Below are 26134 nucleotides of genomic sequence, written 5' to 3' on the forward strand. Positions count from 1 at the left end.
ATGAATCTGCAGTTCAAGTTCTGCGCTATCGTGTTCTTCGCGCTCGTGCAGAGGAGCCTGTCGATGATGAAGGCTATGAAGGACGATCACTCTAGTAAGTATAATAGTAGTCAAGATAGCTATAGTCTCTTGAGCAATTGTATATGAGACGGAATTGAGGGAAATTTTAGACTACTTTGCGCGCGCAGAATCGCGAAAAAAGTAAACTGTCTATCGAGTGCTCCAAATTACAGGGATCCAATTTTTACAATTTTTATTTCGAAGACATTTTCTTCCGATTTAATTAAATAGATCGAACGTGTATTAGAATCACACACTAAACTCACCCCGTAAGCTAAAAAATAAACTCTGTTTAAACCCCATCTCCTCTTTCAACCCGTGCAGAATCTCTCGCGCGCGACATTATACCAATACACTAAATACATACATGTGCACGGGGGGAGGGAAGATCGGGTTCGACAAGACATAGCATTACGGCTGAGAGGTGTGAAAATATGGGCTGTTGAACGGCAGAATGTGGATGTCCAGCAGTCTGGCAGCGGCAGCCGCGTCAGCTGAGAAGCCACGACCCGGACAACGGGGCGCCAGGCAGGTCGACCGGGCGCATCTTCAACGGTAAGCCGAGCAGGCGAGGCTCTTGGCCCTGGCAGGTCTCCTTGCAGTTGCTACATCCTAAGCTCGGTTTCATTGGCCACTGGTGCGGTGGTGTACTCATTGACGAGAGCTGGGTTCTCACGGCTGCCCACTGCGTGCACAAGTAAGTTTGAAATTGCGATTTATTTTGCCGGAATTCAAAGAATGATATTTATAACTTATAATGTTTTTAGCGACCTCTTCAACTTGCCAATCGGGGCACTTTGGACGGCGGTGGTAGGCGAGTGGGAGCTCGATTCAGGTGGTCGCGGATCTGCACGGCTGCCAGTCGAGCGGGTGATACTTCACGAGAGATTCGAGAATTATGTGCACGACATTGGTGAGTAGTCAAACAGTCATTGCTCCTCTAAAACCTGCTAGTTCAAGAATAGGTGTACGCGTTCAGTAGTAAGAGACGAGCGTGTCAAAACGACCATGCGATTCAGAAGACAGATTTGCAAAAGTAGAAAAAAAATGTATTTAATGTCTATCTAAGCTATGTAACACTGTACATAAATGAGTGATGTAGAAAAGTAGTCGCTTTAACTAAAATATCATAAACAATCCTAAAATAAATAAACTTAGGTCAAAAATAATCCAAGTATATAAACAACAATAGTCAAACATTCCAGTAACATCACAAATATTATCCAATCGAAAAGTCAAAGAGCTGTGTATACCGAAGATACGAATTAGAAATCGAAGATATCACTTGCGATGCCTAGCGGCTAAGCTGCGAGCAATCTCGTGACCTATGGCGCGACCAAGGAAGGGCGACGAGGCTCGGCCGATTATCCGATACATGTTATGGATGCCGATCTTCTGAGGTAGTACGAATTCGTCGGGAAAACCTTGAGCTCGGGCGCACTCGCGTACGCTTACCACTCGCGGTTGTGTCGGGTGCAACACAGGACCCTAAGTTTAAAATAAAATAAAGTTTCAACAACTACGCAAAGCTATTATCACATTTTATCGGTTCCAATTTTTCTTGACATACCTGCGTCCCTAAGGGCTGGGGGTTGGTTATGGCGCCATTGAAGAACCCGTCCCATTGAAGCCTGGAATAGATACCGGCCCAGTGCTTATTTTTTCTGGCCGAATGCACTAAATGCCAAGGAATTAAGCAGCCATGCTGTCTATCGCGAGGGTCGCATCTTTCGCCAGACGCACAGCTACAGACGCCTCTAAGCTCGCCGTTCGAACTCTTTCCCGCTTCAACGTCATCATAGTTGTATATTCTGCACACGATTCAACACAAACAAGAAATTGTAATACATTACGTTTTCAATTGACACATTATGAAAAGTTAATAACTGATATTTACAGTTTTTTGGCATAGCTTTCGTCCTTTAGTTGCATCTCGATGTTTGGTAGATTTCGCCAATCCGATCCAACCGCTAGTGGTATCTGACTTATCCTGCATTCTACTAGAGGACCTAAATCCTTACATACGTGATTAAACACAGTTGGCTCAAGCATGTTTAATCTCATCTTTAAAAAGAAAAAATAATTTTAAAATGTGTATTTTAGAGTGTTGCCCGAACAAAGTAAAAAAGAAACACTTACGATTTTCGAGAAAAGGGATGTAGACTTCGCGTCGTAATTCATTTCTTCCGTAATTGCCACTTTTGTAGTTGGCAAATCTATTAAAGCATCTTGTACTGTTACAGACCTATAAGGCGCTGACTCAGTCCAAAAAGTGTCTTGTGTGTACTATAAAATGTAAAATAGAATTTACTGATAAGAAAAACTGTTTCTGTTGAAGTGCCTTTTTACTATCTATACCTTTTTACTATCTATAACAATTCCCAACTCGCATAAAGGTTTGGGAAATACATGAAGACGTTCCGGAAATTTAGGTAGCACTGAATCTGGCGCGGCACCCAATAGTACTGATCTAATAACAAATATTAATTATTTTATCAACTTGCAGAAAATAAAATATAAGTGAGTTTATATATTTTACCTTCTTCGATTTTGAGGTGCACCATAACAGCCGACTTGCATTAAATCGAACGTCACCTGGTAGCCCATACTGACAAGGCAAGCTAAAGTTAATTTAAGGACAAAACTCCTTTTAATTAATTTCTCATCAGCTTCTAAAATAAACAGTGATGGTTTGTAATAATCGCAGTACGACAAAAATGTTGCAATGTACGAATGCTTGAAAACAGTAATATCAGTCATAGTTTTGTAATTTTCACACGGCAGAGTAGCGCATAAAAACTCAACATCATCTTTGCGGGGTAAAAGTTTTCCATCTGAATCTTCGAATTCACCCTACGAAAATAATTGTGTTATTCTGTCTCTGCCATTATGCGCTATATTAAATAATTCAAACTATATAACCGAGCAGGTTACCTTCATAGCATTTTTTAAAACGATATCAGGATGCCCCACCAAAACAGTAATATCAGGATTATTTAGCTGAAACGTATTAGCTGCATCTACATCACTTTCTATGGCCCAACTGCCAAGTTTCTTTATCACGCCAGATTCGCGTAAACCCAATGATAGACCTAAAAAGAAATTACTTCAACATTCTTTCGTGAAAAAAAATTTCATTTAATTAAATGCCGTTTACCACCGCAACCAGCAAATATCTCTAGAGATGTCATTGCATCTACATCCGGATAATCAATTGGAGGGTCAAGCGGTACATCTTCACAGCCATACATGTTTCTTTCAATGTCGGTAAATTTCTTATCGTGGTACATTTGCATGAAGTAAAAACGATCGGGTCCAAGATTGGACCACTCTTCTACACTCTTACTGAAATCTTTTATGTGCGCTACGTAACATTTTCGTACAACGTAATTGAATGAAACCGTACATACTAAAAAGTAAAGGGGAATGTTAATAAATCATAACTAAAAGAATTGATATAGACAATTATGAAAAAAGTGATATACCTTCATTACTCCAATAAAGCATGTTCATGTCATTCTGTTTAATTAAAACTTCATTTCTATGAGTATTTTCCGGCCGATATAGTTTTTTGACTTTGATGTACAGCTTGTCCGTGGTAAATATCTCGGTAATATACCCTATATCAAACGGTGCCGGCATGTCGAATTTGGAATCGATTACTGCATCTTCGGCTTTTCTGTAAAGTTCTGGATACTTTTCTTCGTCTATCTTTTTACTAATTTTTCCGGACGATTTCGCTATAACAATTTGATAAAACGTATTAATATATTAATGTTCGTTATTAATAGGTTACAAAGAGTCTCAAAAACAAACCATGATCCAGCAGCATAGGAAACTGAAAGTAAAGAGACTTCGGCTTGAGGTAAACGCAGCTTCCCACGATGTACTCCTCGTCTTTGTATATTACGGCACGGTACAATGTCCCTTCTTCCTTTTTACCGAGCTCATCAACAGTTCGAGGCTCAACTCGTTCGCTTCGTCGGTGCTTACCCTCGCAGTTGATGCACGACCGATGAGTCGGTAAAACTGATACTTCCTCTGGCTTTGTCAGATCGTGAAAAGATCCGTCTGACGGATCATACGACTTTTCACAGAAAATGTTGTTCGCCTTTATGTCCTCGTCTGTGCTTACATCCTGGTTTCTGGGCATATACCTCTCGTCGATGTTGATCCTTTCAGTGATACAGTTGACTGATATATTATTGCACTTGTTAATGGAAAAAAGCTCGTTGGGGCGAGCCAGCTCACCGAGCACTGTATCTTTGCCCCACCAGTAAAGGTTGGCGTGAAAGTGAGCTAGTCCCACGTTATCCTCCCACATGTAGGCGATCTTGACTACCTGTGCAGGGACACTCTGGTCTACCGACCGTACGAGTACAAAGTCACCAACGCAGACTGTCTCTTCTTCGTGTTTTACAGCCGCGTAGAAAGTATTACCAGAGCCTTCGACTATTAGCGGATCGCCCAACCATTCAAGTTTTGCATTAAAACTCGAGAAAATGTTGATCGTTTTCTTGAAGACACTTATGCTACTGTTTCCTTTCAATTGCGAGAGATTTACGCTGTCCTTTGCGTCCTCGTCGTTCGCTTCCTAAAGATTCAAAAGACTAGTTTCGAATTAATGAAATTAAGAAGGGGATAAAACTTGGTAATCGTAATATACTTGAATTTCACGGTAGAAGCAACGTCGCCGAGGGCAGTCCTCGTAATTTTTTTGCGAACAGGGTTCGCATTCCTTGCAACTGGATCGTTGGCAACGATCGCAGCTACCGCAAGGATCTCTGGTACACGGCTTCGACAAAGTTATCAGCTTTTCCTCCACGTCAGGCAACAGCGAGTCGATCAGTTGGCTAGTAATCGAATTGTCACCTCTGTTTTCAGCTACTTTGCGCAGCAGTTCTTTTCTGTACTCGCCAGCCCTTCGCTCTTGATACTTGTGAAACTGAAAATCGAGGCAACAGATAAAAGTCGATCATTGAAAATTATGTATGCGTTTTAGATTTGACATTCTTACCTGTCCTCGGGAAGATACTCCGCGATTCACTTTAAACGAGATTCCGGCGAGATCGATGAGTCGGCGAATGCAAGGCGCAACAAGCATTAACGGTTCGTTTAGCTTGGCAGTTTCATCATATGACATCACCTGGAGGTAGATAAACGGTGCATACTCTAAAAGTACGTCTTCCGTCATGTTCGGCAAAATGTCGTATTTCGATGAGGCACTCTAAAAAGAAATAAATTTGTTCCGGACTTTCTACTACTGTAGTATTGAATGTATGACTTGACATTTACCTGGAGTTTATTCAGCAAATCTTCGTAAGTAGCGTGTGGTTCATAAACAAGATACTCAATAACGATTTTGCCAATTAGAATTTTTATAAGAACTGAATGCATGAATGGCTTATATTCGTCAGATGGTTCCATTAGGATGTAGTCTCCTATTTCGGTGCTTATAGCCACAGTTGGCTGCTCTCCAATATCAAAGCCTGTCGACCACCATTCCACAATAGGGCCAAAGTTTTTACCTGGAACCCCATTTTCTATTGATGGATCATCACTATAGATGGGCTTGACATATCCTGAGAAGTAAATTTCAACGTCTCTTTCAATCAGTCCAGAATCAAAGGGACAAAGATGGCCATTATTGCAGTACACACTGTAAACATACATGATTTCGGAAGATAATATGCTCACATTGATTTAAATATAATAAAACACTAGAAATTTACCTGAATGAAGTAATTTTATTGTAGGCTCTGGTATCTTCTCTAGAAATATTTTCTTCATCTCCATTAAAGAGTAACAAACGAGAATCTATAATAGCAAGTTCCTCATCATAGCCATTTTCAGGTTCACCAGTATAAAACTTTAATTGGTAGTTCAACGTTTGTTCACAAATTCTGCAGGAAATATCATCTTGCTTGTTAACTTTATAATAAGGGTCAGGACTTGTGGTAGCTGTCGTGGAATCTTTTCTACTTTTGTTCTTGCTTTTTTTTCTATCTCTTGATTTTGAAGATTTAGATGAACTTTGCTTGGAAGATTTTGATGTTTTTAATTTTAAAGTTTTTATTTTAAGTGATTTACTTTCTTGATTTTGTTCATGCTTGCATGAATCTATAATTTTGTTCTGTTCCTTGCTCCCTTCATCTGTGTGTTTATTCGAAGAATCAGCATTTACTTCAGTCAACTCCATTGCATGATGAACCTCTTCAGCATCATCATTATCTCCACATACATCAATTTCTTCATTTTCATTAGCTTCTATATTCTCTTTTAATAGATCCTTATTAAAATCTTCACATGTATCCATTGCTTCATCGTCATCTTTTCCTACTTCTACATCTTTCTGTTGGTTCAATTCCACAGGATTTGCATTTACTGTCTCTGTAGCTAATACTGCCAATTGGAGTTCTTGTTTGTTATTAAAATCCAACAGAGCCTCATCAATTATAGTATCTTGTACTTCAATCATAGTCTTCTCACTGTCCAAATCATCTTTCGTGCAGTTACTAGCATTTTTACATATATCCATTGCTTCTTCCTGATCTTCTCTTACTTCTTTAGCCTCTGGATCGATCATGGTCAATTCAGGTTTCAATTTGCTATTGAAACCCAACAGAAACTCATTTGATCGGTTTTGAGTATCGATCATAAACTTTTCATAGTTACTCCTGGAAGTCTCACTCTCTGCATCTGTAAAAGCCAAAGTGGCATTGCAAGATTCGCTGTCAAAATCTTGATCTTCTTTTTTATCATCTTCATTGTCTATACTTTGCAACGGCTCTTGAGCTTCATAAACACGCGTGTCTTCCAGTTGTGCAACTTCTACGGTTAAATCACTGCAAATCTCAATATTTGCATCGGTTACAATCTCTGCAGAGTTCATCTCATTGTGAACTTCAGCAGTCGTGCATATCAAAACCTCTGGAGGCAGTAGCTCGTTGTGGACTGCAACACTGGCATCTTGCGGAACCTCTACAGGTGGCTCTGTTCTGGCTTTCTTGCTCCTACTGCCGGTCTTTTTCTTCTCCTTGGGAGACTTGTCCTTAATGCTTTTCTTCGAGAAGACCTTAGAAGACTTCTTGCCCTTTTTCTTCTTACTAGATATCTTCACCTTCAGTTTGGCCTTCACCTCATCCGCCAGAGCCACGGGATCGCTGGTCGAGGCCTTTCTTTTCCTGTTGCTAGTCCTCTTCTCCTTGCCATCGTCGCGCGATCCGCCGGGCTTTGCCTCGTCTTTCTCTACGGGATCCTTTTCCTCCTTCGTTGTGCTATTCGTCGATTCGCTCATCTTGAGTATTTCCTTCGGACTATGCGAATAAAGAATCAACGGATTCTTGCGGGCATCCAGTCGCCATATAACGCGATGCTAACACGATAAATCCTTTTCATAAACAAACACGTGATAAGGCCGCGCGCTCTCTCTCTCTCTCTCTCGAGTCGACGATGACAACAAAGAACTTGTTGGACCTACCTGATATTACAGCCCTTTTTGTCAGCGAATACAGTCGATCATTGAGAGCCTGAAGGTTCGATGTATTGTTTGGGACGAGGACGAGTAGAAAAAAAAAAACGACCGACAATGCTGGATATAAACAAAGTGTAAACGCCGACCACGACTCGGCGTGCGAGCTACAAACGTGTGTCAACTACGCCGGCTTTCTTCCGAGAAATTCAAACGGCGCTCGCCGCGAGCGCCGAGAGAGGAGAAAGAACTTCCGAGCAGTGTTCCCGCGTAAAGCTTGTGCGTTGGCAGTTCTGACTCGCGATGGATAGGAAATTTACGAATTCTGATTTTTATCAAACTACTTATAACGTCTCATTTGCAGCCCTGATGAAGCTAGCGCGTCCAGCGCCACTGTCCAAGGTCGTGCGGACGATTTGCTTACCAGCCGAGGACGAGGAGCCGAGGGCAGGTCTGGAGTGCGTGACATCGGGTTGGGGTCGCTCGGGTCCGTCGCCGTCGTTGTCGAGTGCCCTACTCGAGGCGAACGTGCCGCTACTCGAACTCGCCGAGTGTCTCAAGGCTTATGGGAAGTCGGTGCCTATCAGGGATGGACATCTGTGCGCTGGGAATACCGATGGATCCAGTGGCAGTTGCGTGGTGAGTTTTGTTTCTGTATAATAACCTATTACCTATACATCAGAGAGAAGGATTTTGGACAAGTAGAAATGGACCCGGACTGGTCAGACTAGACGAGGTAAGTTTTAATCGGTTAAATTTTGAGACGTTCTTCTTTAAGACGGTATACTTATAGGGGTTTCGAGTAGATTTTATCTCGGCGTATACACCTGGCGGTGTAGTTGACGATCTGACGCACTCAAATAAATTAAAGTAACTACTGCTGCGCACCACTTGCCGCTATTGCCTTTGCGCGTTGAGGACAAGAGAAAAAGGCTCGCCTCGCTAAAATTGGATAAAAATTTTGTACTCAGGCAGCAATAAAGTAAAAGCATCACTTAAATAATAATAATTTTATTGTTCAACATCGATTCACCAATACATGCGTATGGTACGCTTATATGAAAATAATCAGAAATAGAAGCAGAGCCAAAGTGCTAAATCATCGGCGATATTATATTACAGCGTATTAATCACTACTCAATCGTAGTTCGACTTTTCCGCGTCTCATCCATACATCAGACATTTCCGACCTACTTTCCCCCGATACAATTAATGATATTCCTTCCTCATCTTCTTATTAGTCACTACACACGCGACATTAAAATTTTCTAATTTTCCCACGCCAACGCAAGCTTCGTGTGTAATAAAGCCCCTGAAGCGTATGTATAGCAATAACGTCACACGGCGCTAAAGAGATATTACATTAAAAAAAAAAAATAATAATAAATTCTATTTCAGGGCGACTCTGGCGGTCCACTGCAGTGTCGTAGGCCCGACGGCGTTTGGCAGCTGGTCGGCGTGACGTCCTTCGGCTCGGGCTGCGCCAGGCCTGGCTTTCCAGACGTCTACACCAAGATTCAGTATTACTCCCCTTGGATCCGGGACACCATCGCCAACGACGTAAACAGATAAACGCGTCGACATCGGCTAATCTTATTTCATCGCTTATCGGCATCCCCGTCATTGTACTTGTACATAACTCTGTATATAACTTTTAACTACGTTATTGTTGAACTATTTTGTCAATTGTTGCAGTAGTGTGTTTATCTTATTTAAATCGCGTCATATTTTTAGTTTTAGAGCTTTTACGCGTATACGCGCATTGTATAATAAGATACGAAGCGAATAGCTTGTTATCCGACAAAATCTTATACTGGCTCGTGTCTGCATTTTATATAATATACGCGGAAATATACAAGAAACCCATACGCGATTGCTTTTCCGTTGCGCAATACTGGCATTACTCGCATCTTATAGACGTAGTATAGGATCTAATATTATATTAAAGCTTATATTTATATACACTTTTTTAAGGCATCGATTGTAAATAAATTGTGTGACGTACCAGTTATACTACAATTTTTCGCTCTAATAATAGTAGTAGAACAGCGACATAATATGTATCGATAGAGCGCGTTGGCTATGCGGAGGCGCACACGGGCAGAATGCGCACATTAATTGAGATCTAATACGACGCACTTAGGTCGCTAATGCAGCTGTCTCCCTTTTCTCTCGGCGGCCGACGCCGGGAAAAGCGGAGAGATGCCGCCGTGCTGCACCGGTTGCAGGACTTTAGGCGCCGGCATTCGCTCTGCGCTTGCATTTCGTTAACGGCATTTATGTATAGCTATTATGGAATACAATCGAAAAATATTTCGACCTTTATAAAATTATATACCAATAAGCAAAATGAAAAAATTGAGCGAAATTAAAGTGAAAATAGAGCAAAATGTCATTGATAAAAGTTGCAAAAAGACGGCACGCACACATCTGTATACGAGCGCGTGTATACGCCGCGCGAAATAATTAAGAATTATATACGCAGCGCTAGCGTTTTATCAGGTGCGCCAGCTGTTGCCGGCTAATATGTATAAGTGCGTAAAAAGGGACATATGCAGGCAGCAGCGCAGTCTTGTTTGTGGATAATTAAATCGCTGTTATCTCTTTTCTCCGCAATTTTTCCTCTTTACACATTCTCCTCAAAATACACGAGTATAAAATAGAATTAGAAATAAAGCGAGTAGCGTATATAGACACGCCAGGGTGATAATTTTCGATAAATTTTTCAGTCTGCGTATACACGTATATCGCGGACTTTTGCGGTCTCGGCGCGACGAGAGCTTTTCGCGCTAACCGCAGACCGTATACATATATATTCCAAGAATAGCCTGCCAGTGTGTATATATATATATATATATATATATATATATATATATATATATATATATATATCTGTACGTATCGCGCGAAAGTAGGTATACATGCGTCAATGCGCCCCTGTAGACTCTCTCGGCTTTATGGGACTTTTGAAAGTTGGTCCGACGCTCGGTGCAATATGCGCTAAGTATTTTGTTATATATTGTGCGATAAATTGAGATTTCTTGCTACCGTTTACTTTATGATTATTCTCGTTAACGTTCGATTTTCCACGTAGTTTCGAAATTTTCAAAAGAAGCAAAAACTGCCTATAATATTATGCATATAATGCCGGTCCAAAAAGCCGCCGCGCGTAACTGTCACAGTCCATCGAATCAGCTGCGCGCACTATAACGTAATTAAACGGCCGCGACGCATCTAAAGAGCAGTTTGCGCGACCTGCCATTAAGCTGATTAACGCGGAATCGGCCCAAGTGTCCCGCGAGAATCGCCGAGCGAAATACTTTACTGCTCCCCGGATCCGTTCCTCCTTTTATTTCTCATAAAAAAAAAAAAAAAAAAAAAAAACACAAAAAAAAATCCATTCGACCGCGTGGGTGTAATGCCAGCTTGGTTCGCGTCAATAACTTTATTATATGCTCGAGTCGCGGTCTTCAAACTAGCAGACAACCGAGTGGTTAAAAATGCCGAAAACTCGTAATGTTCGCTCTCTCATATGGTGTATATTGCAATATAATGAACGGCATAACTCGTGGCGCCAGACTAGCCCGGCACGTCCCTGCGTGCGTCGGTCGTCTCGGTATACTTACTCTCCCTCCAGAATCTATTCCCTTAAAAAAAAAAAAAAAAAAGCCTCAGCCCTACTTACTCTGCTTCGGCGAAAAAAGCGCAAAATGCAAACGTCGCGCGCGTTTTATACACTCGCTCTCTCCTCCCCGAATTACATTAGCGTCGTATACCTATATACACACTGCACATAGTCCCGCACACTTCGAAGGAGCTAGAGCGGCGGGAAAGAAAGGGGGCGACGACCGAAAAGGAGAAGGCGCCGGAGCGTCGCTGAGAGCCGCGAGAGAGACCTAACCTCCTCTCCGTAGTCCGTCGTCACTAACCTATCCCCTCTCTTTAGCGCTTACACACACATGCGCAGTGCACACACACGCCGTAGTGGCGAGAGAGGGGAGAGGGATCGAGGAGAGAATCAGAGAACTATAGAGAAGAGGACGGAACCGACAGTACAGTAGCATCGGGGCGTCGAGACGCCGTTTTTCAGTGCGTGCACGTACACGCATACCCATACTACAGTAGACTGTAGTCGCCGTCGTCTCTCTCTTCCTGCAGGCTTGCATCGAGCGATAGAGAACGCGTGGAACACACACACACACACAGTAGTCGCGCGAAAGAGAGAAAACACGGTGCTGCGCGTTTTACGGAGAAAGAGGAGACGGTTATTCGAAGAGAAAGAGAGAACGTTAACACGCACGCCATTGCGCGCGTGCTAATGCATGTGCGAAGAAGACGCGCACCGATGGACGAGTGATCGGGGCGCCAATGCACACTTGCACCAGCTCCTGGTGCTCCGTTGCTGCGCTCGAAATCTGGGAGCTGAAGAGGTGCTGCGACTGAAATACACACACTCCGCACGTAGGCCGTGTATATACTCTTTTGCTCCCTCGTCGTCTGTGCTCCAGTTTCCGTGATTATTTAGTTCGATCGCCACAGGTTTATACATAGATTTTACCTTAGCCCTCCGATGCCTGTGCAGTCTGCGACCGTACCTACGCGCGACTCTGCGTGTACGAATCAGGAATAAGGAGGCGCAATATACAACCGAGAGGTTATAGCCAGCCAGTAAACAGGAAGAGAAAAGTGCAGTGGGACTGTGAAAACAAGAAAACAACTCCTTCGAAGAGAGGTAAAAAAGCGCGCTAGATTGATTCTCGAGTGTGCCTATACGTGTGCGCGAGTTTAGATACACACACCCATACACACACACGCACATGCACACACACACATACATATATATACGTGCATATGTGTGCACATAGTCTGCGAAGCGCCAGGGGACAGAAAAAAGAGTAAGAGAGAGAGAGAGAGAGAGAGAGAGAGAGAGAGAGAGAGAGAGAGAGAGACAGTTGGGGAATACGCTAAGGAGAGACGAACAGAGTCAGGCTGGAAGGACCGAGACGAGGAGGTAAATACACGGCTTCCTACTCTCTTCGAGAGCTTGCGACTCCTCCTTCAATTAGTCTCGTTATTATCGTACTTAGTCCGAAAATTCGCGAGCGGAGAATATACCGAGAGATCAGGCGAGTGTATGTACGTGTGTGTATAAGCGAATATACGTAGAAAACGGAGGAGACAAAATGAGAGGGGAGATACGAAAGACGCCTTGTAGCAGCACACACTCTCTCTCTCTCTCTCTCTCTACTGTGCGTGTGCAGATGTGAGTCATGAGAAAGCGTTCGTCGTGCCGCCGAAAATCTCCGACCTAGAGCGTCTGTAAATGCCTCTTATCGTCGATTTCAATTTTAAACGATGCGTCGTTAATTCTCGAGTATATACGCTATATACATACTTGTATACTTACTGTTTTGGCGCGCAAAATTATTTTCAGAGCGCATGCAGGCACTTATATGTATCGATTCGCTTTTTTTTTCTCTTTCATTCCGAGAAGCAACCGATGCTTTTTCCAAGTATAGGTACTCGCGCGACTTTTGTTTTCAGAGCCGACCGGTCGCGCGCGAAATTGATTCTACCTCGAGGGGTGTTCTCTCTGTGTTCTAAATTAACGATAAGTTCGTAAATCATTCGTTACCTGCTCGCGATACTAGACGGATAAAAATCGACGTATTGTTTCGAATTCGTATAGAGGAAAAAAACGGTGTATCTGAGCGCGACAAGGTCACAGTACACTACAGCGGGCTCTGATGCGTTTATCTCTCGTAAAAACACAACGGGTAAAAAAAATGATGGCAAAGAGCGAGACGTGAAGTGAAAGTGACCGATCGCGTTGCTCTCTTTCTCTCGCGCGCGCATGTGTGCGAGAGCGCACCGAGAGATACACACGTGTGTATGTGTCTGTGTGTCTACCTTCGTGTGTAGGTATACTTGTGCGTACGCCAACAACAACAATTTTTTCCTCGGGTCTTTGCGTCGAAAGATTTGTTAGTCTCGCGAGTTTGGGATGAGTGATCGTGTTTTTTGACAGGACTAATTGTCGAGAGATTTTTTACTGCGACCTAGTCGCGTCTGATTTCCGAAATGAAGGAAGAACTGACAGGTTAAGTGTGTTGTGTGTGTGTGTGAATGATTCTCGTTAGGTTTTCAAGTGTAAAGCTGGAGTAGAAGAAGTTGAGTATTCTAAAATGTACGTTTTGCCTTTGCAGAGTACCACCTCAGCATGAGTGGAGGCCAGAGTGGAGCGATGTCTTTGGCTAATCCATCAGCTATCCACCTTGGCCAAATACTGGCCCCAGGTAGCAACGAGACCATTTCCATAGTCATTCCACTCTCTGCTCAGCTGGCTACTCTGTCGAGAAATGCTGCTGTGCAACAGCAGCAGCAGGTGGTGTGCAAACAGGAACCCATCGATCATGCGGACAAGAAAGCACCGTCGCCTAAACGACCTAAGACTAATCCTCCCCGAATAAAAGAGGATAAAACCAAAGGTTGGTCGATTCCTGGCTTGAAAGAGAGGTTATTAAATATGTGCTTTTATAACTGTATCGTTTTTTTTTATGTACTAGGTTGTCCCTATCCCAACTGCAGTAGATATGGAAGGGCATTTTCAAGGGCTCATGACTTGAAGCGACATATAGCCAGACACGAATCAAGGGAAAACAAAACAGAGGCACCACATCAGCAAATTTACCCATGCTTAATCTGTGGTGCTCACTTTTACAACGAACAGATACTGCAGAGGCACAAGGCCATTCACGAAAATGGCGCCAATTCGATAACGTCTACAAGTGGACCTCCATACACTTGTAACTTCTGCAAGAAAACATTTGAACACGAGAGCCTTCTCAATGCCCACCTACCTACACACATAAAGGTAGTAATAATAATAAAACACTAATTTTAGTTCAAGAGTGATGCGTTAGCTATAGATGATTAACCACAATTCTTTCGTTTTGCCAACACAGAGCGAGCCTTTCCTCTCGTTTCAGCACTCGACGGGTATCCCGTTGACGTCGCGCTACCAACCGCCAAACGGTCCACCCGCAACCTTGCCACCGCCTCCGCCGGGGATAGTGATGCCTGGAGTATCGGCCTCATCATTAGGCTCCTCTGACGACGACTACCGTCTCGAAGATATGCTACTGCTGCGTAAAAACGCTCCAAACCCTCACAAGACGCCGAGTCACCTTGGCAGTGGTGCATCGGCTTCCTCTTCGTCTTCGTCGTCGCCCTCGTCCAGTGCGACCTCCAAGATTCGCTGCGAGTACTGTAGCAAGACATTTAAGACTAAGTGGACATTGAGCTCACACGTGGCCGCGCACGAAGGCCGCTTCCAATACCAGTGCTGCATCTGCAATAAGCGCTTTGTGAGGAAGAGCCATTACGAGAGCCACGTCCGATCGCACGATGCCGCCAGACCGTACGTCTGCGAACACTGTGGTTAGTTGACAAAAAAATAATTCGAGATAAATGAAGAAAAGCGATCGGTTTTCTAAAACTCGTTTCATTTTTTTTTTTTTTTTTACAGGAAAAACTTTCAAAGAGAGTAAGCATCGGAGGGAGCATTTAAAACGAAAGCACCCGAGTAATAGAAATGCCATACAGTCGTTATTGGATAGCATCAGTGCTTGCGTGAACGAGGAAGCCGCCGCTGCAGCGGCTGAGCAGGCGAAGCTCACCATACTTATGCCGATGAATTTCAGCACTTAGAATAATAGAAGGTTCGTCGAGCTTTTTATTAATATCTCTCGAAAATATAATCTTTTTGATACTAATGATAAGCCACTTCCAATTTGCAGATTCTTCATTTTATGGATTTTTCTACTATAAAGAAGAGGTGTTTCAGCATCCAAAATGCCAAAGATCTTAAAGAAGCCATGGACAAGCGCTTCGACAGGAGTTTGGAAAGAAGAATGCCTCGATATAACAAATACAAATTGTTAAACCTGATACCCCGTTTTATGAGAAAGATTTTGAAAAAGGTGATTCGAAGTGTTATATTTTAATAAATGTACTTAATGAAGAGATTACTTTCTTATGGTCAATTTTTGTGTGATTGAGAAATAACATCACGTACAAAAATTATTTTACGTACCAGTACGCAAATTATATTGTTTGATATAGTTGTATGATATGTCAAGTCCTTTGAAACAAAATATAAGAGAATGTCAATAAAAATGTTTACTCTTTTCGAATTGGAGACTTATGATTATCATCCTGCTTCCTATATCCAATTGTCCTTAATCTTTCAAAATAGTACAATTGACTTTTGACATATTGCTTATTTAAATATTTAAATTACTTTAAAGACCTATAAGTAATGAAAAGTCCATTATTTACCTTGAGGGCGCTGCGGTAACAGCAAAATGGCGAAAATTTTTCTGTTGATCGCCACCAGAGAACGTTGCTTACACAATGTTTTCGTATACCTGACGAGTGACGAGCTCCGAATCGAACCTAACCACAGTAGTGCCCAGAGTGTTGTGTATCAAACGCGTTTGTTTACATTTTGTTCTTTGCGAGAAATATAGACTTTATTATTATTTACTATTTCGCATAATAGTCTAACGAAGAATGTCCGAATACGACAAGGTGCGCACAAAAAAATTAGTGCTAAAAGGAGAAAAGCATAAGTAAGAAACGTCGATGTTGACAAATTGTGGCGATTTTTGTATCATCGTAGGTATGTAACATGAAAAATTACAATTCTTCTTGTTTTTAGGTCAAAAAAGAGAAAGCACAAGAAGCAGGGAAGAGACGATGAAGCCAACAATCAAAAAGACGAGGACACTCTTCGACACGGTAGTTTAATAAATAAACAAAAAATTGATTTGAATTTTTTTGTATAACCTTTACTCTAAACGCTATTTCTCGATTTTAGGTGGCTGGTGGAAGACGTCTAATGTATCAGAGATTACTGGCACAGTAGCAATAGAATTCGGTAACTTGGCTTACATGAAGGCTCTTGACAATGGTTTGTTTACACTTGGAGCTCCACATGACGAAGGTGAAGGCCCTCACCCGGAAGAAATTTTGACTGCATTTCCAGTAAATGAAACGAAAATTGCTTTAAAATCTGGATATGGGAAGTATATTGGAGTAGACAAAAAAGGCATGGTAGTGGGTAGAAGCGATGCTGTAGGTGCTATGGAGCAATGGGAACCAATTTTTCAAGTATGTATGAAAACAGCTTGATTGTAAATAAGCTGGCATTATTATTTTGTTATGAGAACAAATTTTTTTGCAGGATGGGAAATTAGCAATTTTGGGAAACACAGGTTGCTTTATCTCTGTTGCAGAAGACGATGATATTGTTTGTAACAAGCCAAAAGCAGGACCAAGTGAATATGTATCGATAAGATGTATGATGCAGCAGGTTGATGATCCTAACAAAGGAATACCAACAGAAGAACAAGGATCTTTAGAGGAAGTCGAAGTTAATTATGTGTAAGTGTTATAACATACCGATTTTTATTGTATTTGTGATAACTATATTTAAGAAAAAATAATAAATTAAAATTTTTATTTTAGACGAAAATTCCAAAAGTTTCAAGACAAGAAGTTGAGAATAAGTAAGAATACCATTGTAGAATTAAAAAAGGCTAAAGAAGGAGGAAACTTCCATGAAACCTTACTTGATAGACGTAGTAAAATGAAAGCTGATAGATATTGTAAATAACTGGATCTTCAAAATTGAATTATGTATATAAATTTTGGTAAATCGAAAAAACGAATTTGTTGGTTTTGTAAAGTTATTCTTTTATTTTATTATATCGAATGACACTACCGCTGCATGCAACAGTTGACTTATGCAAAAAACCGCCGCCTCTGATTCTTATGCTTTGGAGAGGCCACATTTACTTCATCATGGTTCTTTTTTTTATTCAAAGGATCCGTACCCGCAGTTCCGAAATCTTCGTTGATCGCTGCTTCTCTTCAGTATACATATATTGATATATATAAAAAAAAATCAACGTCAAATGAAAATCTCGGAAGTTTAATCTTAATTCCATAATTATTTCATATACATTGCAATGTGAGACGATTATTGAAATGTACATGCGCATAGAGATTAAACGTAAGCTTGCAGAACTTTGAAGCGCGTTCCTTTTTAATTCATCGAATCAAGTCATAAAAAAGCATATAATTTTATCCATATGCGGCAGTGTTAAAAATCTATCTACTGTGTACTCTGCGAATTTTCATTTCAATATGTATTTTAGTTAGAGTTGAATAGTTAAAAATATTTAGAATACGTAAAGCGCTTCATAGTTCTGCTATACTAAACTAGATTTTATGGTGTCCAGCTTTTTCTTCAATAATATACCGCAATAAACAAGTGTAAAATATGTCACTCAAGAATAAAATCGTTTTAGCTAGACTTAAATAAAAAAAAATGCAATAAATTATACAAGTGTTCTAAAACCTATTACGTTGCAATATTTATTAACTAGTGAATGTGGACAATTTTTAGGTAATTGTTACAGTTACAAATAATCAACAGGAACACTTAGTAGAAAAAGCAGAAGAAAATTTTTATTATGATTTAAATATTGTACAATTTACTCAAATATACACAAAAAGAAATATCAATTGAATTCATCAAACCGATCTAAATTCCTACGCTTTAGAACACCTTTTAAGAAAACTTTTTTTTTTTAAATGGGGGAAAAACATATACGTAAAAAACTTCTGAATTGCGCTTCGACTGCTGAACATCATAATATCAAGAAAGTAATTTTTTTTACTCTTGTCGTCAATAAATGCTCGCATTTCATATCCCAGGATCGACTTGTTATTTCATCCTGTTCATATTTTGATTCTTCAACAATTTTCGATCCCAAAGAATATTATGCCGCATGCTGTATAAAATAATTAATCTTAAAAACTAATAGGCGCCTTAAAAGACGGAAGAAAAAAGACCTGTTTGAGTCGTTTTTCTCGTACTTATAGACAGACATTTCTTCCTTAAAATATCAAAAGATTTAACGATCATTGGCCGAAATTGGACACACGCGCGTTTGATCGTCTTCTTTAATTTTGAAGTCTCAATTTTTCACACTCTTAAAAAAAAGACTTAGATCCTTGACATGATCGGAGATTAAGAAAAAGAGTAAAGAGTTTCTCTGCGATTATCATAATTATTGGTTGAAAAAAAAACGAAGATGATAATTGCTACGCGAATTGCGAAAATATATATACGACAGAATCATTTATAATCTATCTATTCCTTATCTATGCGCTAGTGATATTTTTAATCAGAAAAAAATTTAAATATACACAAAAACGACATTTTTGAAAATATAACTTTTTTCCATTTTTAATCACATTTTACTTTTTTTTTATATTTGAAGAAAGTTACTTCATTATAAAGCTTTTGAGCGATTTTGTTGGATTCTTAACGTTGAATCGCAAATTTTGAAAAAGCCATTCGTGATACAAAAATTTTGCAAAAAAGTATACAAAAAAACCTAAGATCCTCTCCGTCATACAGATTAATTTTCAATCTCCAAATCTCCTGTTATCACAAAGCGCAATTCTAGACACAGTCGTTCACGATATCATAAGTATTTTTAAGAGCTAACTAACTGTAAGACTAAATCAATCTACTTATTTGTTAAATCGTGATACTTTTATCATAACAAAATAACTGCAATAATAGAAAAATCATTTGCAAGTATTGTGTAGGTTTCGTTTTGCTGACGTTGTTTTCATTAAATTCGACCGAGGGAAAATAATTTAGCTCTCAACAAATAATCAATATCAAAGGGGAAATCGGGGACTGTTTCTTTCGGTTAGGTGGGTGCTTTTTATAAGATGAGTTGTTTAACTTTGATTGAGTGTTTCAGCTGTTTCTCGTGTCCATCTGAGATGTCGACTCTCCCTGCTGTTGTGCTTTCAGCCACTCGACGAACTCGTCAAGCATCACTGGCCCTAAAAACACGAGATTAGTCATTTAACAAACCAGCATTCATAAATCGATAAAAAGACAGAGCTTCTTCAAAAAGCCGACTTACAAGCTCCATCCAAATCGTAATTCGAGAGGTCGTCGCTAATCGTCCGCGAGAACTCGAGAATGTTGCACCACTGATCTTTGTTAATAACTTTGTACTTTGATTGATCCAAGAACTTGGCAAATTGTGAGAAAAGGGGCCAGTTTCTACCGAGCAGCAGCTGGAGCATAACTCGCGCCGTTTCCATATCCATGCTGCGCTGATCCTTGTCCTGCTTTGAAAGTTAAACCAACTATTATAATTTCCGACGAGTAAAGATCGTCAAAAAAGGTAGGACGGCGTGGGTAGGGCAGCTTACCCTAGCGAAGTCGTAAGCGTATTTGTAGATGCCCTTGAAGACGTTCTGGTCGTTAAGGAGATTCCTGAGGTAGTCTAATTTTTGTTGGACTTTGGCGATCGTGTCGCAATGGAGTTCGGAGAGACCCTTCAACCATTCGGCCATGGTGAAGAAGCCCATCTGTCGGGCATTCATCTTGTAGGCGAGTACGAGCATCACGACGTTCTCGGGTTCGACACCGATATCCTCGCAGAACTTCTCCATGCCCTCGGGCCCGAGCGTGTCGGGGTCGTCAGCGGTCGTGTACTCGCGGAACCAGCTGATGCAGCGCTTCTGCGAGAACGTGCTGTTCGTTCCATCCTCCGCTTTCGTGTGCCGTCTCGAACTGTAAACGAAACAAAACGAACAAAATCAGAAACACATTACTTGCAGAACGATCCAACGGTCAGTTATGTAAAGCACGCTCTATATTATATATCACTCGACAATCTCCCTTTTTCTCGGATATAGTACTTGGGGTAGCGCCGTGTAATAATAGTACAAGGAAAGCTCTTGCAGCAGCCGCCCTTCGAAAAAACGAACCTCTCGTCATCCATACACAAGGGGGAAGTCTGCAGGTTGCGCACACACAGCAGCCGCCGTCCCTTTGGCCAGAATCTAAAGGGCGACGTTTTGCCTGCTTCTCTTCCTCGTCAATGGGCTGAGTGCGGATTCACGAGCAAGAAGAATCTCGAAGAAGAAGTAGAAGAGATACACTCGCTAGCGCCAAGAACACAATGTGAAGAACGAAGTCGAGTTGCGAGTGTCCAAAAATAATCACCGCCTCGCTTGCACCTCCCTCTACCCACGGAATTCATTCAGTTCTCTCGGATGGAGACACAAGAGAGTGAGAGTACATTCGAAAATATCTCTCCCACGGCGGGGGCCGGAATTTTTCTTCCATCACTTTTACGGAAAAGAAAAAAGAGAGTTACAGAACGAAGGAATCGATGCTACGAGCGCGAGCAAGGAGACCAGACTGAGGAGCTATTTCGGAGTTTGGCTGCAGCTGACTTGGTGTGGGGGGAAGGACACTAGCCGTAATCTATACACCTACTTTTGTACACACATACACATATGCATACATTCATGATCTTTGGGTTACTTAAAATTGTTTACCTGGTCGTTTGTCTGAGGCGTTTGGATGGATGCCTGGGCATATCCTCTGGATTGCTAGGTGGGTTGTCAGACGACGAGTGGTTATTTGTGCTGGAGGGTGCCCTCCGCTTTGTGCGAGGCATCCCTCTTCTGCTTAAACCTAATGTTTGTTGCTCGGACAAGGGCTGCTCCTCTGCAGCAGAGTTTCTTCTACTGCAGCTTCTTAAGTGGCCTGATGCTGACGAGGACGAAGAAGTTGCCTGTGAGCCTCTGGGTGACTCCTCCCAGGTTGTCTGAAATCATTATAGAATAGTGTCAGAGGTGTGAAAAACTTTATTAAATGCAAGGGCTGATTATGTAATTTTAGAACATGGGTTGTAGGCTACTGCCAAATGAGCTTTGGCAAGAGAGAGAAAGAGAGAGAGAGAGAGAGAGAGAAAGAGATACTGTTTCTGATTGGAGGTAGACTCACAAAGCAGAGTTCCATTTCTCTACGCAAATGACAGATGAGCAAAAATAGCCACAGGCAAGTTAAAGCGATTAAAATTACAAGGTCTCTTTGAAGAGCAAGCTTATGGGGCCCACTGTGGAGAGATACAACCCTAACCAAGTATGAGATAGAAAACCATTTGGGGAGAATCGAACGTAATCCATTCCTTTTTGATTTGTGTTTAAAACCATCTTTAGTTTTGTAATTCATGTTGCCTGAGATTTGATTGCTTGAGTGGATAACCGGAAAGCCAAAAACCAGTGTTTAAAATTTTGAATTTTGAGTAAGAGTTTGTGTGTGTGTGTGTTTGGGTGATTGTGAAAACTTACAGGTTTGTTGGACTTGTTTTGACAGACATTTATTTATTGAAACAATCAAGTACTGCTGCCAGGCAACAAAAAAAAATCAATGAACAAAGAACAAAATTTTATATAACATTGTTGTTTTAACTCAACAATGTGATTCTAGTTACTGTATTACTATAGTCATTCGAATAAAGTAATTCTACTCCATAAAGTATAGGATAACCTTATGATATAGCATGCAAAGAAACTAATAATATCCAGGAATATTGACAAAATCAATAGATGAACTTTATCTATAACTTTAGATACAGACCTAACCTATGCTTGAGAGCTGAATTGGCACTATGAGTCAAACTTTTGCTTTGACTCAAAGATCTGAGAATTTTCTACACCTGCACTACTGTGAGATGACTGTAAAAAAAGCCTTTGTCAACTCTCAAGAAATAAAGAGATGTACAGAAAGATTGTAGTTGCAAAGATAGCTGCACTAAATCATTAAAATGACATATGAGACCGTTCGTATTTCATCATTGAATGCAGCAGTCAAAATAGAAAAATACCGCCTTATCTAAAGCAGTCTCCCTGTACAAATAGCAGAAACTGCGATTAAATCAGCTGATTAGAATTTTGCCAATACCACAAATAAGAGAACAACTACAGGAGATTAGGCCAGATGTCAGTGCTCGCAACAGTGATTACGACAAAAAAGCCAATCACTCATATTTTCATACCTCAAATATCATACTAACAGCATCCAAGCAGCTTCAAATTATGCAAAAATCGTCACAATCGGATATACAATAGGAACAAAAGAGTTAAAAAAAAAAAAACGTCGCCAATTAATATCTTTGAGGAAGACGATTCGCTCACCAAGTGGCCACTGCCCGACAAGTTGAAGGAGCTGAGCCTGTCTATGATGTATCCAGTCTCGTAGCGAGTGGTCGCCTGGTCCCTCTCGGCGACGTTAGTCAGGATTGAGGTTAGGTTCATCAATACATAATGTGTCTCCCTCGTCGCCTGGGAAATGCCACTTGCGTGAATGATCCTTTCTCTCTCTTCTCCCCACAGTCGACTTCTCGCACGCCTAGGCTCAAAATTATCCGTTTATATCGTCATACGCGCGTGCAGGTATATATTTCCGGGCAATATCCGAGAGCGAGAGACGATAAAAGGGCAAGGCCACTGGCATACAAGCTATAGCTCGCGGTTGCGCGCACAGCTCGATTGCGCGAGCATTATTTGCATACTCTGCACTTCAAAACTGCCGAACGTAAAAATCACAGCGATACGCGATCATCGAGCGTGTAAGTCAGATCAGGAAAAACACAACGGCGGCTTGTTTAGCCTCGATAAAGGGGTGTGGATCACCTTCGCGAGCCACGTACCAATAACGTTCACGTGCACTATAAGAGAATATAAGCAGCACGAGAGAGAGAGAGAAAGAGAAAGAGGAAATGAGAAATACCTGCTATACCCAGGTGTCCTTACCTAAGCCGATCCGACGCTGTAGGCTGAAGAATTTCCCGCCGTTGGGTCCATATAGTCGTAGCTTCGATGACGATGTTTTCCTGCTTTTTTCGTCGCCGATGTTATGAATTTCTTTTCGTTCAACGAGCTTGCACAAACTAATAGTCTTCGAAGTTGCCGATGATGATGCAGCTTCACTTAACTTGCTCTCGCGACAAGTTCGACAAGCCGTTGAGTCCGATATGTTTTTCTTTTTCCTCTGATGTGGGCCGCGATTTTTCGGTTAATATCGCGAGCACGGCTACTGTGACTCTGCTGGCTGTTTGTGATACGCAACCCCACCACTGCGGACCTAGTGGTAGAGAGAGAGAGAGAGAGAGAGAGAGAGAGAGAGAGAAAAAGGTAGGTGTTTCGCGTATATGTGTAAGTATATGATTGCATTTATCCAACGAGCGTAAGGTGACGCTGATCATCGCGGATTCAAACAATAAAACGGCTTTTCTTTCAAAAACGTTCAGGATCTAAAAATTATCTTGTGTTTATTATTCGAATTAAACGGTTAATTGCAGTAGGCACGGGGTATAATTTATAAAGTACGTTTAATAAAAATTAACAGAAAAAACACATCGAATGGGCGGATACACAAATTCATGAGAGAACATCATTTGGTTAGTTCTTTATATATTTTTTTTTTCTATCAAAATCATATTTAATTATTAACATTTTTACTTCGCGAGTTCGTAGCTTTCCTCAAATTACTTTAGTCTTGCTTTAGGGAAGCGGCTCACACATTGGTTGCAAAAGGACTTTCAGTTCTCTGACGTCGAATCACACATTTCTCGTTTCATATGTATTTCACAGTAAAACGTCTCGCATTCCCTGGACTTAGATGTTAATGACGCGTGACAATTTTTGTACTCGGTTGAGCAGTAAATCGCCATGCTTGACCATAGCCTGATACTGCCAGTTTTTGCTGTCGGGTCGGTTGGTCTCGACTACTCCGCCGACTCGGTCGACTTTGCAGTGAAGGCGACCGGCGGCGATGAAGCGCGATAGTTCCCTGAAAAGAGAGCGAGAAACGATTTAGTACGTTGCTCGAAGTCGAAACTAATTTCAGCGTCAAAAATTGCTTACTGGTCGATGTACTCAATGGTTACTCCAAAAGCTTCCGCCATGTATTGGAGGGTCAACGACCTGTAGGACTCAAGGAGTTGAGTGTAAGCAAGAATACGCATTTCCCTGACGTAGTAACGGTAGTGAGGGAAAACGAGGAAGTCTCTTCTCAGCAAACCTTCGACGTGTGCTGAAAGAAAAATTTCGTGAAATTTTCGGCGATTCAACACTTTTCCGAGCCTCTTGGGTTTGATATGAACTTACCGAGATTTTTAAAGAAATCGGCGTAGTGGCAGTTGTATAGAGAAAACAAATACTCTTTGCAGTCAGGATTGCTGTGCAGTGTTTCAAGAATCTCAGAGCCTTTGATAATTTTATCGCGCAACTCGTTTCTAGGCAAACTGATCATACTCAGATATACTGTGTACCTAACAAAGGTATTGTAATCCATGAGTTCATAACTTGTGAATGTGCTGATGGTATCTAAGAAAAAGTTGGCTGCCTCTTTGAAATCTCTCACTGCAATGCAGTAAGTTCCCTGATAGACTTTCAGTCTATTTCTTCTATCCCAGTCACCACCCTCTTCTATCAATCTGCAAATAAAGTACAATTATTAGTTTCTCTTTGCAGTGATCTAAAATTGATAAATCATTGAAAAACTAACGCTTCAGCCTTTTCGATGTTTTTGGTGATGAGATCATGGTCCAAGTAGAAGAGACCAATTCTGATGTTATGAAAAACTATGTCCAGTCTGTGACCAAGAGACACTGTTTTGTCATAAGTCTTTTTGAAGGCAGCCAGTGCTCCATCCTTATCGCCAATCCTACATAAATGCTCTGACTTTTTCAGATTTGCTTCTCGAACTTCCATCTCTCCCAAATTCTTCTCAGCATCTTCGATGATGCCATCCAGCTCTTTCAGTTGCTCTTCATTTTTGGCTTTCATCTTGGCCAAAAGGGCCTCATCAACTGGCCACTCAAGATCCCGACATACCTCTTCGTAAAATGGAGCCATATCTAGAAGATTTTATACTTTTTAGAACAATTCTTTGCTATTGATTATACTCTCAAATTTGTTTTGGAGCAATAGTTCTTTTGCGTAAAAAGTGGATAATAACAACAATCTAATTAAAAAAAAAAAAAAATACTAGCAGAGTTAAATAAGAATATCCATTAAATTTTACTGTTCATAGTGATTAAAGTACAAGCTGTGATTCGCAAGAAAAACAAAAAAGGTAGGTTAGGTTGTTGCACCCAGAATCAACCTCAATAAATACCCTAAATCAAACCCTGATAAAACTCAAATTTCAATCCTTCAAGCCAGTACAACCCTCCGAATCTCTCCCGATCGTCAACATTTCGGGAAACAGCAACTTCCTCTAATAATTCGCAAACCAAGCAAAAGATGCAATCTCACTTTCGGCTTTGATGGTATCGAGGAGCTTAGTCTTCAGAGCCGCGTCATTCTTGTGCTCCGGAAGACTCAGCAGGAACTTCGTCTGGGCTAACTCGAGTTTCGGATTCTTCTCGAGTCCTTCCTCCTCAAGATTTTCCAGCGGCATTTTTGCGGTTATTTGTTTTTCCGGGCGCTTTTATCTCGCGAAAATTTGATGCAGAGAACTGAACGTCACACACGCCGCACAGGTGTACACTGTACGGAAAAAGCGGAGCAACTGCCAGTGGTGGCGACATCTGCAGCGGATTGCTTCGTAATCAGAATACCAAAGCTTGCGATTGGTTTTCGGCTTGTCCTGAACGAGATTTGGACTCTCTTCTATATAAGTATCGTTAATTTTGATTA

At 41.2% G+C, this 26134-nt stretch overlaps 6 protein-coding genes across 27 annotated transcripts; 3 read left to right on the forward strand and 3 right to left on the reverse strand.

Annotated features, from left to right (window-relative positions):
- On the forward strand, positions 1-10147 carry LOC103315500 (chymotrypsinogen A). Its single transcript, XM_031922089.1, has 5 exons — positions 1-94; positions 505-757; positions 828-973; positions 7896-8170; positions 8930-10147. Exons 1-5 carry the CDS (start codon positions 1-3, stop codon positions 9101-9103), a joined length of 942 nt encoding a protein of 313 aa, XP_031777949.1. The 3' UTR covers positions 9104-10147.
- On the reverse strand, positions 1088-7866 carry LOC100123657 (DNA (cytosine-5)-methyltransferase 1). Of its 2 annotated transcripts, none has more exons than XM_001607286.4 (15): positions 7541-7866; positions 5793-7435; positions 5356-5719; positions 5078-5287; positions 4727-5005; positions 3877-4654; positions 3546-3800; positions 3218-3469; positions 2995-3152; positions 2600-2913; positions 2419-2530; positions 2200-2346; positions 1958-2124; positions 1631-1871; positions 1088-1548 (listed from the first exon to the last, which is right to left on the reverse strand). In XM_001607286.4, exons 2-15 carry the CDS (start codon positions 7355-7357, stop codon positions 1342-1344), a joined length of 5049 nt encoding a protein of 1682 aa, XP_001607336.1. In that variant the 5' UTR covers positions 7358-7435; positions 7541-7866; the 3' UTR covers positions 1088-1341. The 2 variants fall into 2 exon arrangements, with proteins under 2 accessions (XP_001607336.1, XP_008202943.1); XM_008204721.3 differs by having other exon boundaries at positions 5793-7450.
- Positions 10148-11556: 1409 nt separating the features above from the next.
- LOC100123664 (zinc finger and SCAN domain-containing protein 10) lies at positions 11557-15726 on the forward strand. 5 transcript variants are annotated; one of them, XM_031922116.2, is made up of 6 exons: positions 11557-12263; positions 13738-14019; positions 14098-14405; positions 14497-14971; positions 15060-15252; positions 15331-15726. In XM_031922116.2, exons 2-5 carry the CDS (start codon positions 13752-13754, stop codon positions 15239-15241), a joined length of 1233 nt encoding a protein of 410 aa, XP_031777976.1. In that variant the 5' UTR covers positions 11557-12263; positions 13738-13751; the 3' UTR covers positions 15242-15252; positions 15331-15726. The 5 variants fall into 5 exon arrangements, with proteins under 5 accessions (XP_031777976.1, XP_031777977.1, XP_031777978.1 ...); XM_031922117.1 differs by lacking the exon at positions 11557-12263 and adding an exon at positions 12433-12542; XM_031922118.1 differs by lacking the exon at positions 11557-12263 and adding an exon at positions 13224-13308.
- Positions 15727-15928: 202 nt separating this feature from the next.
- On the forward strand, positions 15929-17940 carry LOC100123667 (protein FRG1 homolog). The gene is made up of 5 exons (XM_001607832.6): positions 15929-16164; positions 16254-16333; positions 16413-16705; positions 16779-16978; positions 17063-17940. Exons 1-5 carry the CDS (start codon positions 16106-16108, stop codon positions 17208-17210), a joined length of 780 nt encoding a protein of 259 aa, XP_001607882.1. The 5' UTR covers positions 15929-16105; the 3' UTR covers positions 17211-17940.
- Positions 17270-23567, reverse strand: LOC100123671 (DCN1-like protein 4). 17 transcript variants are annotated; one of them, XM_032596281.1, is made up of 6 exons: positions 23243-23567; positions 22625-22838; positions 20981-21252; positions 19844-20207; positions 19549-19756; positions 17270-19465 (listed from the first exon to the last, which is right to left on the reverse strand). In XM_032596281.1, the coding sequence occupies exons 2-6, from the start codon at positions 22742-22744 to the stop codon at positions 19377-19379; spliced, it is 1053 nt and encodes a 350-aa protein (XP_032452172.1). In that variant the 5' UTR covers positions 22745-22838; positions 23243-23567; the 3' UTR covers positions 17270-19376. The 17 variants fall into 17 exon arrangements, with proteins under 17 accessions (XP_032452172.1, XP_032452206.1, XP_032452190.1 ...); XM_032596315.1 differs by lacking the exon at positions 23243-23567 and adding an exon at positions 20405-20767 and having other exon boundaries at positions 22625-23113; XM_031922122.2 differs by having other exon boundaries at positions 17279-19465; positions 19549-19759; positions 23243-23547.
- Positions 23568-23885: 318 nt separating this feature from the next.
- Positions 23886-26008, reverse strand: LOC100123673 (26S proteasome non-ATPase regulatory subunit 6). The gene is made up of 5 exons (XM_001607851.6): positions 25751-26008; positions 24999-25350; positions 24599-24927; positions 24356-24524; positions 23886-24281 (listed from the first exon to the last, which is right to left on the reverse strand). The coding sequence occupies exons 1-5, from the start codon at positions 25893-25895 to the stop codon at positions 24107-24109; spliced, it is 1170 nt and encodes a 389-aa protein (XP_001607901.1). The 5' UTR covers positions 25896-26008; the 3' UTR covers positions 23886-24106.
- Positions 26009-26134: the final 126 nt, after the last annotated feature.

Source organism: Nasonia vitripennis, chromosome 1 (genome assembly GCF_009193385.2).
Source record: "Nasonia vitripennis strain AsymCx chromosome 1, Nvit_psr_1.1, whole genome shotgun sequence".
In the NCBI taxonomy this organism is placed as follows: Eukaryota; Metazoa; Arthropoda; class Insecta; order Hymenoptera; family Pteromalidae; genus Nasonia; species Nasonia vitripennis.

Excerpts from the sequence above, each read along its gene's own strand:
- LOC100123664 (XM_031922115.1), top strand. Across the intron at positions 14,406-14,496 it reads ACCTACCTACACACATAAAG|AGCGAGCCTTTCCTCTCGTT; the intron begins GTAGTAATAATA and ends TTGCCAACACAG. Across the intron at positions 14,972-15,059 it reads GTACGTCTGCGAACACTGTG|GAAAAACTTTCAAAGAGAGT; the intron begins GTTAGTTGACAA and ends TTTTTTTTACAG.
- LOC100123671 (XM_031922119.1), bottom strand. The coding sequence starts at position 21,659 with ATGAATTACAAAACTAAAGATGGTTTTAAACACAAATCAAAAAGGAAT. Across the intron at positions 21,253-21,431 it reads GAGAAATGGAACTCTGCTTT|ACAACCTGGGAGGAGTCACC; the intron begins GTGAGTCTACCT and ends TAATGATTTCAG. Across the intron at positions 20,208-20,980 it reads CGCCTCAGACAAACGACCAG|TTCGAGACGGCACACGAAAG; the intron begins GTAAACAATTTT and ends TTTCGTTTACAG.
- LOC100123673 (XM_001607851.6), bottom strand. The coding sequence starts at position 25,895 with ATGCCGCTGGAAAATCTTGAGGAGGAAGGACTCGAGAAGAATCCGAAA. Across the intron at positions 25,351-25,750 it reads CGATACCATCAAAGCCGAAA|ATATGGCTCCATTTTACGAA; the intron begins GTGAGATTGCAT and ends AAAATCTTCTAG. Across the intron at positions 24,928-24,998 it reads AACATCGAAAAGGCTGAAGC|ATTGATAGAAGAGGGTGGTG; the intron begins GTTAGTTTTTCA and ends CTTTATTTGCAG.
- LOC100123657 (XM_001607286.4), bottom strand. The coding sequence starts at position 7,357 with ATGAGCGAATCGACGAATAGCACAACGAAGGAGGAAAAGGATCCCGTA. Across the intron at positions 5,006-5,077 it reads GAGTATCTTCCCGAGGACAG|TTTCACAAGTATCAAGAGCG; the intron begins GTAAGAATGTCA and ends CTCGATTTTCAG. Across the intron at positions 2,531-2,599 it reads GCACCTCAAAATCGAAGAAG|ATCAGTACTATTGGGTGCCG; the intron begins GTAAAATATATA and ends ATTTGTTATTAG.
- LOC103315500 (XM_031922089.1), top strand. The coding sequence starts at position 1 with ATGAATCTGCAGTTCAAGTTCTGCGCTATCGTGTTCTTCGCGCTCGTG. Across the intron at positions 758-827 it reads GCTGCCCACTGCGTGCACAA|CGACCTCTTCAACTTGCCAA; the intron begins GTAAGTTTGAAA and ends TAATGTTTTTAG. Across the intron at positions 974-7,895 it reads GAATTATGTGCACGACATTG|CCCTGATGAAGCTAGCGCGT; the intron begins GTGAGTAGTCAA and ends TCTCATTTGCAG.
- LOC100123667 (XM_001607832.6), top strand. The coding sequence starts at position 16,106 with ATGTCCGAATACGACAAGGTGCGCACAAAAAAATTAGTGCTAAAAGGA. Across the intron at positions 16,706-16,778 it reads AATGGGAACCAATTTTTCAA|GATGGGAAATTAGCAATTTT; the intron begins GTATGTATGAAA and ends ATTTTTTTGCAG. Across the intron at positions 16,979-17,062 it reads GAAGTCGAAGTTAATTATGT|ACGAAAATTCCAAAAGTTTC; the intron begins GTAAGTGTTATA and ends TTTTTATTTTAG.